Source organism: Aquarana catesbeiana, linkage group LG13 (assembly GCF_042186555.1).
Source record: "Aquarana catesbeiana isolate 2022-GZ linkage group LG13, ASM4218655v1, whole genome shotgun sequence".
NCBI classification, from domain to species: domain Eukaryota; kingdom Metazoa; phylum Chordata; class Amphibia; order Anura; family Ranidae; genus Aquarana; species Aquarana catesbeiana.
In genome coordinates this window covers 54,267,184-54,283,060 of record NC_133336.1, presented here as the reverse complement: position 1 = coordinate 54,283,060, position 15,877 = coordinate 54,267,184, and the positions used below count along the sequence as shown (strand labels likewise).

Below are 15,877 nucleotides of genomic sequence, written 5' to 3'. Positions count from 1 at the left end.
TGTATTTTGCTGCCTGGCTGTGAACTGACTCCGGCTTGTATCTTGCCCCTGCCTGTTGTTCCTATACCTTGCTGCCCAGTTGTTAATGACCTTTTAGTGTGTGTCCTGGCTTCACTCCTGTTCACTGCTCAAATGTAACCCTGTACAGGTCTTTGGTCTATGTCTGGTGATCCATGGTCATCAGGATCCTCACACCTTCTGCACTACTACCAGGGGTGTTGGACAAGAGGTGCAAGAGAAGTCCCCTCTTCAGCTTGATCTCCTCAAGGCATGTGACACCATCACCCACAAGGCATGTGACACCATCACCAGTAAGGAGGCTTGGGAAAAAATGGAGCCAATTAAACACACATTTCAGCTGTCTCTACTGATCTTTTTTGTGGTTTTATGTGTTTTTTCACAGAAGGTAACTATATCTAGGCAGCTTTTCATAATATGATCAGTTTCAATTAGGCAGGCTTGTGGCTGGTTCTTTGGAAAATGTTAGTTGTCGCAGGTCCTGGCAGCTGATACTTTGATCTTTGGACCACAGAGGTTAGTGTAACTAATGTCATTCCACCCTTCTAACCCAAAACGAGATATTTGTTCTTCCTGGATGTGTTCTTTAAAGCTGCACAGTAATACAGGTTGGAATTGAACTGGTCGCCAATCACAGTCACTGCCTTTCCTCCACTTTTATAAAAGAGCCCTTGTCATACTAAATTAGTTGCAAATACCTTTATTCTTGGATTCAGAATTCTCAGGACTATTTCAGTGCCTTTGTTTTCACACTTATCAAGTAGTTTCATTATCTCAGATTCTTGCTGCATGTTTCCTAGTCCCAGAAGGGTATCCCTATGAGGGAAAGAAACCAAACAGTTAGAAGTTATGGCAGGAAAGTTATATGTCTTTATATAATCAGCAAAAAACTTAAAGTGGACAGCAAAAAAAATTAAAGGAGAAGTGTGGGACTCACCTCCATGCTGCAATTGTCCCCTGCCAAATTGAAACCCAAGAACTGAGCAATCACATGACCATTGATCGCTCCATTCTTGGTCCACTCTGAGCAGAGAGCAGTGACTGTTAGTCTCCGCTCTTTGCTCTGCCCCTCCAGCTCTCACCTAAACACTGGGCTGAGGAGTGGTGTGCTGAGAGGCTGAGCCAGCTGCCAGTCAGGCATCTAGGTTGATGCCGACATTATTGTTGGGATCCTTCATACGGAGCGGCTTTGTGAGTTCAGTGCCTGACCTCACAAATGCGCTTCTGGAAGAATGGTCAAATATTCCCATAGACACACTCCTAAACCTTGTGGACAGCCTTCCCAGAAGAGCTGAAGCTGTTATAGGTGCAAAGGGTGGGCCAACGCAATATTGAACCCTATGGACAAAGACTAGGATGCCATTAAAATTCATGTGTGTGTAAAGGCAGGCGTCTCAATACTTTTGGTAATATAGCATATGTATAATCTTGTGATGTTAAAATTTTCAGGGAAAAGAACAGATACAATCATCTATATAGCAAAGATATCCAAGTCTCAGTAACAAACTCTAAACATTGTAACAGAATATACATTGTTTGGCATATTATGACGTATATGAGGTTCTATTTAAAAATTAAAAAAACATTTGAAAAGCAACTATCGATGCATGTGGTAAATTATTTTCAAAACAAATGACAGGAGTTACATCATTGTTATTATTTGGTTGCAAAAATATAAAGTAATGGCTTCCAACTTTGGGCCAACCACAATAACAAACAGTAAATCTGCAAGCTGTTCACAGGCCTAATCGTCTTCACTGCAAGCAGAGTAATGTGATCCAAATGCAGGGGTAAGTGGAGGCAATGTTATATTATATTCATAAACAATGTATTTCAACTTAATTTAACTCAGCTTTGTCCAACCTCGGATACCCAACTCAATGCCAAACTACAGTGGTGGGCCACAAGGAGCACAGTAGGATCTGGTCTCCAATCCCTCTAAATCTAGTAAGCAGAGTACACTCAGTATCCATAGGACTTTATTCCACAGCCACTATGGGTCTTACACATCCTGATTAGACAACCATATCCACCTAAAGTCTACCTGACAATCTCAGCACCCTTGTCAAGCTCATAGCAGACCAAGATCAACTCTTCCCCAAAGTCAAAATATTTGCACCCTCTCTGGTCAATAATGTAACCTCTGGTACCTCTAGTGTGGGGTGCAACTTTTTCCCCTGTGTGTTATCTATTTGTAGCACCCACTACCTTAGGAAGGTAGGTGCTAGAGTAGTGGGTTTGTTTTGTGCTGTTAGCGCAGGTAAATTTAGGCAGGCCTATGCTGTGAGCTAAGCCTGTTTGTTTTGATCTGGGGGCAGGGTAGTGGTTTAGTGTAGCAGCAGGTGACTGACATGTGCTCTTGGGCGTCTCCTCTGGTTTTCAGAAGGTTCTGGAAAAGAGGCAGGGCAGAGAGCTGGAGTGACATGGAGTGTATGTGGGAGCCCTGACCAATCCCCAACTAGAACTGACAGGGGGCAGGCCTCCTATATATACCCATGGTCAGCCTGCTGTGGGAGGAGTTGTCGGATGAAAGAATTGAATGATGGAGTGTTATGCACCCTACACACGGTCGGACATTGATCGGACATTCCGACAACAAAATCCATGGATTTTTTCCGACGGATGTTGGCTCAAACTTGTCTTGCATACACACGGTCACACAAAGTTGTCGGAAAATCCGATCGTTCTGAACGCGGTGACGTAATACACGTATGTCGGGACTATAAACGAGGCAGTAGCCAATAGCTTTCGTCTCTTAATTTATTCTGAGCATGCGTGGCACTTTGTGCGTCAGATTTGTGTACACACAATCGGAATTTCCGACAACGGATTTTGTTGTGGGAAAATTTTATAGCAAGCTCCCAAACTTTGTGTGTCGGAAATTCCGATGGAAAATGTGTGATGGAGCCTACACACGGTCGGAATTTCCAACAACAAGGTCCTATCACACATTTTCCATCAGAAAATCTGACTGTGTGTACAGGGCATATGACTGTTGTGGTCTAAGGGAACCCCCTCCTGGGGGGGAGGTGAACTCAGGCCTGAAGCTTGGGAGCCTCTCTTTACACGGTCATTGAGAGGTGTTCTGGCACAGGAGCAGGAGGAGGACAGTTGGGAGCACTGCCAGGCAAGTCATTTTGGGAGGGATCCATGCCGGGAGCTGTGAGTGAGAAGCACAGTGAGAAGCTCTGGGAGACATGCCAGGATTTGGATGTGGAGCCAGAGGGAGAGACTGTGGTTTTGTTTTCGAGTCAAGTCATTGCAGCCAGGAGGGCTGGCAGGATTTGCATTGGACATGATGGGAGCAGTAGTCCACCAAGGATCAGTTAGCACAATTATCTTCTTCATCTAAAATGGTTTGCTACTAGGAAAATGTTAGGACTTATTTAGAGTGAGGCCTAGCCATGTGCTAACGGTGACAGGAATCTGCAACTGGACAGTAAGGAAAGCAAGTGATCTCAAGTAGTGTGCTGGAGGAGATGTGAAGTAGCAGAGACTGTCAGTTTAGATTCAACTACATTTATTTCCATTACTAAAGATTCATCATTTGGGCATCCCATGTCCCTTTTCCCCATCCAAGTTTAATCCCCTAATAAAAACAACAAAAACAAGCAAGAGACTGTTCATTGACTGGAAAAGTGTGCCTAAAATGGACACCAGCGGGGTGATGTGTGGATGCTAGAACAAGCAGCGACAGGGGCACCGCTACATATTTAATGAAAACAAAATATAAATAAAATAGACGATAATCTATTCTTATATGCTAACTATAAATTACTAGGTTTCATTTTAATTTTATTTTAAAAAAGAAGTATTTTTTTTCAGAATTATACTTACCTAGGTGGATACAGTCTCAGTCTGAGGCTGCATCTGTACCCGGCCAGCTCTAACACTGAGAACCGAGAGGTCAAACATCACTGATCGCTCAGTTCTCAGGGCTCCCTTTACAAAGAGCTGGTGACTGTCAGTCACCGGCTCTCTGCTCTGCCCCCCACCCCCACTCACTGGAGCACTGGGCTGTAGAGGGGTGGGAGCGGGTGGCTCAGCGGCTCCTTGAGAGGCTGAGCCAGGTGCAAGTCTAGGCATGTGGGTTGATCCCGACCATATGGTCGTTATCTTTCCCCAGCCTGGACTGAATCTTTGACGTCAGCCGACAGCGGGCTTCAGCCTGCTATCAGCGGAAAAGAGGTCACACCACAGGATAAGTACAGCCAAACGAGCTTTGGCTGTACTTCTACTTTAATTTAGTGTTTAACCCCTTTCCACCAGCCACAGCATCCCTTTAACTGGGTCTTTACACTGGGGGAAGGGGGGCAAGAAGGACTGCCCAATTATCTGACCATTGTGATTGGCTGTTAAATGATCAGGAGTCAGTCCTGCCACCTCCCAATCATTACTAGAGAATGGGAGCTGCCTCCAATAGCTTGGCCGCTGTGCATAGCGAGCATGCTCTCAGAACAGAAAGCTTAGCCATACATAGAAGCATATGTGCAAAGTATGGGCATTACCGAACACCCTCTTTACTGCTCTCCTCATCGTTTGCTCTACAACTTTGGATTTCCCCTTATTTTCTTTCTAGATGATATCATCACCATGACAAACACAGGAATTAATTATCTAAGGGGGACGCAGAGATATGTTAACTGTTTATCTAAAACTAAAAAAACAGGATTTGCCTAGAGATATACTTTTCATTTTCAGCTACTACAGACATGCAGCTGACAACCCCAGATAAGTCATGGGTTGGACTGAGTCCAGCTGAACCATTTACTGGAAATTCTCTGAATACATGTAAACCTCCAAGCTGTAGCCTCAACAAATGAACCCCAGTGTAAGCCACGATATCAAAGAAACAATAGAAATATGCAAACTGTTAGGCCGGATGCATCACTCTGCGCTGGGGAACCAGGCACAGCCTGTGACACTGTTACCAATTTACTGATTATTCTGATCTTGGACTTTTCAGAACAGTCCAGTTCTCTGCCCCTGCTGTTCTAGTACAATAAGGTATTTATTGTATTATTTCAATACAAGTACAAATAATTATTAAACTTAGTAGTAATGTGCTGCCCCAGTTTTCCCATCTGCACAAATCTCCCCCCACCTGCTCTCCTCTCTGCACAAATCTCTCCCCACCTGCTCTCCTCTCTGCACAAATCTCTCCCCACCTGCTCTCCTCTCTGCACAAATCTGGGCTGGATCAGTGAGCATGTGACCACATTGATTGGCTGTCACAGTGGTCACATGATCAGGGGCCAGACCATTAGTGGTGACCAAGACACAGCTCAGACTGTGTTCGCCACAGAAACCCTGGCTGCCCAGCAACACCTATGTGCAGGTTGTGGGCGTTAAAGTCCACCCTTTTGCCACAACACATACATGATATTACCAAAATTATTAGGACATCTGCCTTTAAACGCACATGAACTAATGGCATCCCTGTCTTATTCCGTAGGGTTCAATATTGAGTTGGCCCACCCTTTGCAACTATAACAGCTTAAACTGAGAATGCTGTCCACAAGGTTTAGGAGTGCATCTATGGGAATGTTTGACCATTCTTCCAGAAGCACATTTGTGAGGTCAGTAACTGATGTTGGACGAGAAGGCTTGGCTCGCAGCCTCTGCTCTGCTCTAATTTATCCGAAAGGTGTTCTACTGGGTTGAGGTCAGGACCAGGCCAGTCAAGTTCCTCCACCCCAAACTCACTCATCCATGTCTTTATGGACCATGTTTGAGCACTGGTGTGCAGTCATGTTGGAAAAGCAAGGGGCTATCCCCAAACTGTTCCCACAAAGTTGGGAGCATGAAATTATCCAAAATGTCTTGGTATGCTGACGCCTTAAGAGTTCCCTTCACTGTAACTAAGGGACCAAGCCCAACCCCTAAAAAACAACCCCACACCATAATCCCCCCTCCACTAAATGATTTTGACCAGAACACAAAGCAAGGTCAATAAAGACATGGATGAGCGAACACCTTTGGGATGAATTTGAACGGAGACTGGGAGTCAGGCCTTCTTGTCCACATCAGTGCCTGACCTCACAAATGCGCTTCTGAAACAATGGTCAAACATACCCATAGACACACTCCTAAACCTTGTGGTGAGCCTTCCGAGAACGGTATAAAGGAGGGGGGAGTTTGGGACTTTAAAAGAGGCACAAAAAGGAACCGGATGTAGAAGGATCATTTATTATACAGCCATAAATATGTCATGATATAACCAAAATAGATATCACAGTAAAAATAGTAGTTGCATGAACTTAGATACAACACAAGATTAAACATAAACCACAGAGTGTTGTGTGGTACCATTGCCAATGTTGCTCCAAGTACAGAATAGTATAAAACATATTAACAAGGAATAAATGTCCACACAGATGAAGTCATTAGGGTATGCATCTTTGTAAGCTCTATGCGTTTCGGGGGATAAATACCACCTCATCAGGAGCTGATGCGTATGACAGTTCTGTAGAAAAAATTACGGTATATAGAACGTTGAACATATAAAGAAAAAAGGGGGCCATGGGAGGGGAGATGTTCAACCCCCTACTCGACATGTCACAGCGGAATTCTGAGAGGCCAGGAAGCATCACAAATGTCTCCGCTGGGAGCTGAGGTGGGAAGGGCCCCCTGGACAGAGCACAACCACAACTCATGCTATCGTGGTTGGTAGTGTCTATTGTTCACTCCAAGGTGTCTGTGAAAAATAGCTAAAGTAGATACATGGTAGAATAACTATATATATATATATATATATATATATATATATATATATATATATATATATATATATATATATATATATATATATATATATATATATATATATATATATATATATTTATTAATAGAAAGTGAATAGTGACAACCACTTGGAGAAAAAATAGTGGGTGTGTGATAGCCATAGAGTGAGCAGCATAGCTAAGTGCAGAGAAATTGGAAAAGGTAGAGAAGATAGAAGTGCAATATAACCTCCCAGATTAACTGGGAGAAGAATAATGGTGTGAAAACAAAATTGTAACCCCACAGATTGTGGGAAAAGTACCTGTGTAATTCCAATACAAGAGTGTAAAGAGCTGCAACCACAAAAGCTGAGAAAACCAAACCAGATGGGGATATTTGTAGGCAGCTATCCGCCCGGGGGCCAACCCACCAGCGTCACGCTGGTATGGTACAATTGGAAGAGCACTTCTGCCCGAACCTTCGCAGAACAGTTGAAGCTGTCATAGCTGCAAAGGGTGGGCCAACTCAATATTGAACCCTACGGACCAAGACTAGGATGCAATTAAACTTCATGTGCGTGTAAAGGCAGGCATCCCATTCTTTTGGTAATATAGTGTATGTGTTAAGCTGGCCGCAACAGGTTTAGTTCTCTAAAATGTAGCACGGCCATTCTCAGCCAGGGTTTCTCCAGAGGTTGCTGGGAGTTACTTGAGCTGTGGCTGATTGACTATCTATTTGATGGTGCCTGCATAAATCTGGCGCCAATGCCACTTGAAAGAGCCAGTGGGCTTTTTTTCTGCTGGAATGCAGCGGAACGGCGTTCTGGCACCTATGGCAGCCCTTTCTGCTCTGACCTGTCATGTAACACATTAGCCGGTAGAGGAAGTTTTCTGCACAACTTACTTCCTCTGCCGGACTTCCTCTACTAGCACAGAGAAGAGCTGGGGAGGGGGGGGGGGGGGGGGGTTAGCAAAGAGGAGAGCTGGGGGGTAGGGATTTAGGGATTTAGGCAGAGAGGGAATTTTGGGGATGGGGAATTTTGCAGATAGGAGAACTGGGAAAGTGTGTGGGGAGGGGGGGATTTTTGCAGATAGGGGAGCTGGGGCAAATTAAGCAGAGAGGAGAGCAGGTGGGGGGAGATTTGTGCAGAGAGGAGAGCAGGTAGGGGGAGATTTGTGTAGAGAGCAGAGCAGGTGGGGGGAGATTTGTGCAGAGAGGAAAACTGGGAAAGGGGGAGATTTGTGCAGAGAGGAGAGCAGGTGGGGGGAGATTTGTGCAGTGAGGAGAGCAGGTGGGGGGAGATTTGTGCAGAGAGGGGAGCAGGTGGGGGGAGATTTGTGCAGAGAGGAAAACTGGGAAAGGGGGAGATTTGTGCAGAGAGGAAAACCGGGAAAGGGGGAGATTTGTGCATAGAGGAGAGCTGGGAAAGGGGGAAATTTATGCAGAGAGGAGAGCTGGGAAAGGGGGAGATTTGTGCAGAGTGGAAAACTGGGAAAGGGTGAGATTTGTGCAGAGAGGAGAGCTGGGAAAGGGGGAGATTTATGCAAAGAGGAGAGCTGGGAAAGGGGAGATGTATGCAGAGAGGAGAGCTGGTAAAGGGGGAGATTTGTGCAGAGTGGAAAAATGGGAAAGGGGGATTTCTAATTATACCATTATTTGGTGCCGCTGTACTTCTCTACCCTAAGAAAGGTGTGGTTGGGGTTGGAATTTGGGCATGGTTGGGGCGGGTTTGGGTGTGGTTGGGGGCGGGAAGTTGGCTGGGGAGGGAGAGTTCCTGCGCCTATTCTCTGAGAAAAAAAGCCCTGGGCATGACACAAATGATCTTTTTATCCATTTGTAAGGGGCGATTCTTGCCACTGATTTCCATAGTAAGATGCATTTTCCCACTCATCCTGGATGAATTGTATTTAGCAGTGGTTCCCTTAGACATGAACATTTTTTCAAAGGTTCCTTTGGGGGGGAAACATTAGGGGTTAATAACTCTGATCAGCAGGTTGTAATCCACTGATCAGAGTTATAGAATTGTTCATCAGAATCTGCTGAACAGTTCTGATATAAGCTTATGGTCAGTGACCATAAGCTTATAGGAGAGGGAGATATGAGGTCCGCACGGCGTACAGACTTGGCAACTTGCGGGCAATTTTTAGGACCTGGCAGTGAAAGGGTTAAGACAAGATGAGCAGCAAAGCACAGCTTTTGTTGAGCACTACTAATCAGGAAGCAGAGATTGCTTATGAAATAAGCAAATTTGTCTGCCCCTATAAATAGTTACAATCAATACACTAAAGCAGAGATTTTTGTTTTACACATGTATCCACACCAATAAGATAGTTTATAATAAGCTCATTTCTTTTGTGTGTTTCTAAAATTTAAGAAAAAAAAACACAGAATCTGGTGCAGCTGTGCATAGTAACCAATCAGCTTCTAACTTCAGCTTGTTCAATTAAGCCTTAAAAATAAAAATTGGAAGCTGATTGGTTTCTATACAGAGCTGCACTAGATTCTGTGTGCTCCAGTTTTAGTAATTCTCCCTCTAGTTCCACTTGGTAAAACAAAACTGAGTGGAAACATATCCACTATTGTTTTTTTATTGTATTGAATGTTTTGAGCAATGCAGCAGGAGGAGTGGTAATTCTATTTTGTGGTGTGAGCATAGACAAAGCTGAAAACAATGCTTCAGGAAATGAAATAAGAAAGCAAAGGAATATATGAATGGCTCTGGAAAATTAGATCTGCCCTATTGTCTAAATGCAAAGTCTTTGATTATAAAAAGTCTATAATATTATTAACCACTTAAGCCCCGGACCATTTGGCTGGCCAAAGACCAGAGCACTTTTTGCGTTTCGGCACTGCGTCGCTTTAACTGACAATTGCGACTTGGCTCCCAAACAAAATTGACGTCCTTTTTTCCCCACAAATAGAGCTTTCTTTTGGTGGTATTTGATCACCTCTGCAGTTTTTATTTTTTGCACTATAAACAAAAAAATAGTGACAATTTTGAAAAAAAACACATTATTTTTTACTTTTTGCTATAATAAATATCCCCAAAAAATATATAAAAAAACATTTTTTTCCTCAGTTTAGGCTGATATGTATTCTTCTACATATTTTTGGTAAAAAAGGGGATAGTTTTATGGCATTTTTATTAATATTTTTTTTTTATTAGTAATAGCGGCGATCAGCGATTTTTACATTGTGGCGGACAGATCAAACACTTTTGGTGTGATTTTGGGACCATTCACATTTATACATTGCAATTAAAAATGCATTGATTACTGTGTAAATGTGACTGGCAGTGAAGGGGTTAACCACTAGGTGGTGCTGTAGGGGTTAAGTGTGTCCTAGGGAGTGATTCTAACTGTGAGGGGGAGGGGCTGTGTGTGACACAACACTGATCACCGCTCCTGATTACAGGGAGCGGTGATCAGTGACAGTGTCACTAGGCAGAACAGGGAAATGCTTGTTTATATTAGTATTTTTCCATTTTTCCTCTCCGTAAGACGATTGCGGGTATCCCCGCGGACATTGAGTCTGAGGGACCCGTGATCACGCTCACGAAGCTCCCGGCGGGCGTGCGTGCGCCCTCAAGCCGCCTCTTAAAGGGCAACGTACAGGTACGTCATTCTGCCTGTACGTGCCCTTCTGCCGACGTATATCGCCGGGAAGCGGTTAAAAGTCTATAAAGTCTATATGTAGAATGTGTAAAAGCAACATTAGCGGCAGCTCCCCATAGAGTAAAGCAATACTCTGTAAGTAACAGAGTATTGTTACTGTTACTTTATTGCTTGGGGCCAGCTGTTGCTTTCCTATTTCGTGGACAGAAGGGGGAGCCAGACTAAGTGTAGCACCTGTCTGCTATTGCCATTTGGCTTTTTAATAAAACACAGTAGTTAACCTGCTACACTTAGTCTAGCGCCCCTTCTGTCCACGAAATAAGAAAGCAACAGCTGGCCCAATTAGCCAGACTCTAACTATAACTAAAAATATTGTTTTAGAATGACCTGATTATCCAGGTGGCAGCATGTGATTTTGCATGTGATCCTTTAATTAGATTTATCTTTCCATTGATGTGGAAATACCTGACTGTGACCACAGCCACGCCTGTGTTTTGTAAGCTGTGTATGTTTATACCAACAGTCTTGCAATTAAAATTGTGCATTTGCCTAAACTAATATTTATATAACATTCCTCTAATTATTGTTTAAAGGAAAGCATCAAAAAAGCTTTATAATAGAATGGTAGACATAAAAAAGACATGAATGATTCTTTTGTTTCACCATAAAGGACATAGGAAAGGTGTCACTTAAAGTGGGCCCTTCAGCACTAAATTGACTTCCTAGCATCCTCCTTCTCTCCCTCTTTCACAATTAACATTTAACACATTTTCCACCATGTTAATACTTTTTTTTTCTTTTACAGTTTTGCACTATCCCACTCCCTCAATCCTTGCCTGGGCGAATGTGAGCTTGTGATCGTCTGCCCGCAGCCTCTTGGGATATCCTACATCATATATCCCAAGAGGCTGTAGTTTGCAATATTTAGAGTCTGCAAAAATGACAGTTGCATCTCCATCTGTGCGTGCCTGAATTCTAGCGGCAAGCCATCAGGCGGTGATTGTAAAAATCAGGAAGAGACAGCCGACGACAGACAATCCAAAATGGTGGTGTGGGAGAAGAGCAGATCAAGGAAAACATTGTATGCAAGAAAGGTAATGCTCAACTCCATTGATTAATATGTGTGTTCCCCCTTTTCCAGAAGGATGTACCCCCCTAGGAATGAGTGAACCTGGCTGTATTTGGTTTTTGGGAGGTTTGGCAAACCCAGCATGAATTATGTGAACTACAACATTGGAATCAACTCAAGCCCAATAAAGTCTGTGGTAGGCAAAATGAGCAAATTTTTATGGCCATTTTTAAGGATAGATAGATGATTGTTCAAAAATGGCATAGGAAATTGTCCACTGCTATCAGGGACATGCAAAAATGGCTCTAAATGGCTTCAAAAAGGGTGGGCTCAGGGCACAGAGCACTGCGCCCCGAGCCCACCCACTTGTGTGACATTAGCAAATTAATATTCGCTAATGTCTTCCTGCTACTCCTCCTGAGACCCGATTTGGCCAGGGAGTCTCAGGGCCCACTTCCTGTTTGGCAGGGAAGTTAAGTCTGTCAGTTCGGCCGGAAGGAGAAGCCACGGCTGCAAGTAGGTGGGGGGGGGGGGGCAGCGGTGCCAGTGGGGGGGGGTAGGGAGGTGTGTTTGCCGCTACCCCCCAAAATATTGAGCACCAGCGACCACTGATTTCCTTTAATAAAGCCTTAGTAATGTAGAAGGCAAAATATATTAACCTGAAATCTCTATTTTAAAGCTTAAAATTTTGTAAAAGCCAGAATCTGATTGGTTGCTTTGGGTTGCTGCACCCAGTGCATAAAATACCCTCTATTGGTAGATGATAAGTGACTACATGTTAAAAGAAAGCCGTTTATGAACAGTCACACTGTAACTTTCTTTTAAATGCTGCAGATTGTACACAGGGATGTAGAAGGGGTTGCAGTTTAATTCCAATATGTATTGCTTTCTGTAATACACACCTCTTGCCTTCTGGTTTCCCAGACTGGCCATATGCTGGCTGGTCATTATAGATCAGTAAGCTTAGCAGTGTCCAACTGCTGATTTTATTTGCTTATAGATGTAGTTTTAAAAATAATAAAAACATGAATTACCTTAAAATATAACAGTTTTTTAAAATCCTTATCCCCATCTCAACTCCATTTCCTGCGGTCATCCCTTCGGCTTTGTCAACTTTGTTTTTCAAAAAGTCTTCATACCTAGATTACAAAATATAACATGAAACAAACTTAGGTTCTTGAAAATAAGTAATTGAATAAAAAATTTCTAATGTAAACCCTGGTGCCTGTGTAGGTTTTGGCTGCGAAAACATACACTGATCAGCCCTAACATTATGACCACCCACCATAACCTTCAAGGCTTGGACTCCACCAGACCACTGAAGACACGCTGTGGTATTTGGCATCAGTAGCGGATTCTTTAAGCCCTGTAAGTTGCAAGGTGGAGCCTCTATAGATCAGACTTGTCTTTCCAGCATTTCCCACAGATGCTCGATTGTATGAGATCTGGAGAATTTGGAGGCCAAGTCTACACCCCTTATATTCCCCTTATATTCATTACTGTGTTTCTCAAACATTCTTGAATTCATCAGACCAGGCCACCTTCTTCCATTGCTCCATGGTCCAGTTCTAATGCTCAAATACCCATTTGTAGATGCTTTTGGTTGTTTACACAGGTTAGCATGGGCAGCCTGACTGATCTGTGTCGCGGTTACGCAGCCCCATACACAACAAACTGCAATGCACTGTGTGTTCCAGTGGTGGCCTCTCAATACCGGGTGCACGGGCACCGTCCCCCCATCCATGTGTCCGGCCCCCTAATCTACATGTGGGGCGCCGGACGCATGGATTCCAATTGGGTTTTTTTTTTTGAAGCACATGATTAGAGCCAGAGGCTTATAAGACCCGTTTCTCGATTGGCCAAAAGGAGAAGCGTTCCAATTGGCCTAGGAGGAAGAGGAAGGGGATGCTGTGATGCCGAGTAGGAGAAGCAAGGAAGCTGCCACCCATCGCCCTCACCATAGATGGTGTAAGTGTCAGGAACCAACCAACCGACTGAATGTAGGGTGGTTGCGGGTGACCCGACCTTTGACTGTCCCCCCCCAGAAATATACCACCAGCCGCCACAGGTGTGTTCTGACACCTTTCTATCAGTACCAGCACTAACTTTTTCAGCAATTTGAGCTACAGTAGCTCTTCTATTGGATTGGTCCACACGGCCACCCTTCGCTCCATTCGTACATCAATGAGATTTGGCTGTCCATGACCTTGTCACCAGTTTTCCATTTTTTTTCTCCTTGGACCCTTTTGGTCGGTTCTGACCACTGAAAACTGGGAACATCCCTCAAGAGCTGCAGTTGTGTATTTGTTCTGGCCCAATTGTCTAGCCATTTGTCAGGGTTGGGCTCAGCACTTGTTTCTCAAAGCTGGCTGCTCAGCTGTCGGCTAATTGCCAGCTCCTATCTCTCCACAGTGACTCACCTGTTGATGATATCCTGCTTGTCAGTCCTGCCTACTTAAGCTGTCCAGTCCAGATGATCTCTACCTTCGCCTTGGTCACATCTCTAGAGACGCTCTCCTGTGTTCCTGTTACCCACTTCCGGACCGCCCATCGACGTTATACGTTCTTTGAAGGAGGATATCATTGTTATGGCAGCAGCTAGCTGCCATAACCCCGTTATCCTCCTTTTCAGAGGGCAGTCCGGTTTAAGATAAAAAGGGGTCTCTGCGGCGGATTCGCCACAAGATCACTTTTATCGGTGGTGGGAGAGGGGCCCTCCTACTGTGATTCGGTGCCCTCCGGTGCTTACCAGAGCCGTTGGAAGCGGCATAGGCGATCGCGTCCTTCTCGTGGGCTTGACATGTAGACGAGTGAGGGGAAGATGGCCCCCACCCATCTCCATATCATTGCAGGGCAGAAGCGACGTCAAAACATCACTTCCGCCCATAGCTCTTAAAGGGCCATTTTTTTTAATTGCATTTTAATGTAAATATGAGATCTGAGGTCTTTTTGACCCCAGAACTCATATTTAAGAGGTCCTGTCATGCTTTTTTCTATTACAAGGGATGTTTACATTCCTTGTAATAGGAATAAAAGTGACACAATTTTTTTCTTTTTTTTTAAAAACAGTGCCAAATTTTTTCTTTAAACGCGCCCCGTCCCGACGAGCTCGCATGCAGAAGCGAACACATACGTGAGTAGCGCCCACATATGAGAACGATGTTCAAACCACACATGTGAGGTATCGCTGCAATCGGTAGAGCAAGAGCAATAATTCTAGCCCTAGACCTCCTCTGTAACCTAAAACATGCAACCTGTAGAATTTTTTAAAGGTTGCCTATGGAGATTTTTAAGTTTGTCGCCATTCCACGAGCGGGCGCAATTTTGAAGCCTGACATGTTGGGTATCAATTTACTCGGCGTAACATTATCTTTCACAATATTAAAAAAAATTGGGCTAACTTTACTGTTGTCTTATTTTTTTAATTCCAAAAAAGTGTATTTGTTCCAAAAAAAGTGCGCTTGTAGGACCGCTGCGCAAATACGGTGTGACAGAAAGTATTGCAACGACTGCCATTTTATTTTCTAGGGTGTTAGAAAAAAAATGTATAACGTTTGGGGGTTCTAAGTAATTTTCTAAAAAAAAAATGTTTTTAACTTGTAAACAACAAATCTCAGAAAGAGGCTTGGTCCTTAAATGGTTAAAGACTTGCTTGGCTGACATTCCTTCTGGCTCCAGATCCTGCCTGCTGTTCTACTACACTCATCTCTGGCTCCCTGACGTTTTGGCTTGTCTGATTATCCATTCCGAACCCTGGCTATGTTTTGACTACGTTTACTCTGTTTATTTTTTTATTGTTATTAAACAAGTGTGATTTAACTGTACTTCTGTCTCAGTCTGATTCATGGTTTCTGACACCATTACAATTCGGCCCTTGTCAAAGTCACTTAAAATCCTTACACTTGCCCATTTTTTCTGCTTTCAATACATCAACTTCAGATACAATTTTTATTGTATTCAGCATTATTCACTTTACCTATCTGTGCAAAACAAGCTGCACAGTGGAGGAAAGTATATGTTTGTTATTTTAAAAAAAAAAAAACAAGCCTTTACAATTACTTTAATTCTGCATAAAATTTTTAACAGTGTCATTTAATGAGATGATTTATGAGGGCGTGTTTAGGGGTGGGATTAGGGGCGGGACAGGGTAGGGGTTGGGTGGGGCAACTGGTGGCGAATAACTCTCAAATGCCTGGCTAGTAGCTTTTAGCCCTGTATACATATATACGGTACACATACTGTATATACTTGCTTTATTTTTTATTCTTTTTAGAATTTGGATCACTTTTTTCAAAAAGTAGTGTAATCTAAAAATCCAAGATGTACGCAACTCTACATGTGAAGGTCTTACTTTTTTCACAACAGAAATATCTCAATCAGCATAAATTTCCATTCAAGTAAAAAATATGTTAATAAACAATTTTGACGAAAAAGCCTTTGTCACATTCCCTAT

The 15,877-nt window shown here is 43.5% G+C and overlaps 1 protein-coding gene across 1 annotated transcript in view; it reads right to left on the bottom strand.

Moving 5' to 3' along the window:
* The window catches only part of LOC141117511 (uncharacterized), an 82,115-nt gene that overhangs the window by 19,600 nt on the left and 46,638 nt on the right, over positions 1–15,877 (bottom strand). Inside the window, exons 6-7 of the mRNA XM_073610409.1 lie at positions 12,459–12,563; positions 717–834 (exon numbers count right to left, since the gene is read on the bottom strand). Coding sequence (XP_073466510.1) covers positions 717–834; positions 12,459–12,563 — 223 coding nt within the window. The remainder of the gene's footprint in view (positions 1–716; positions 835–12,458; positions 12,564–15,877) is intronic.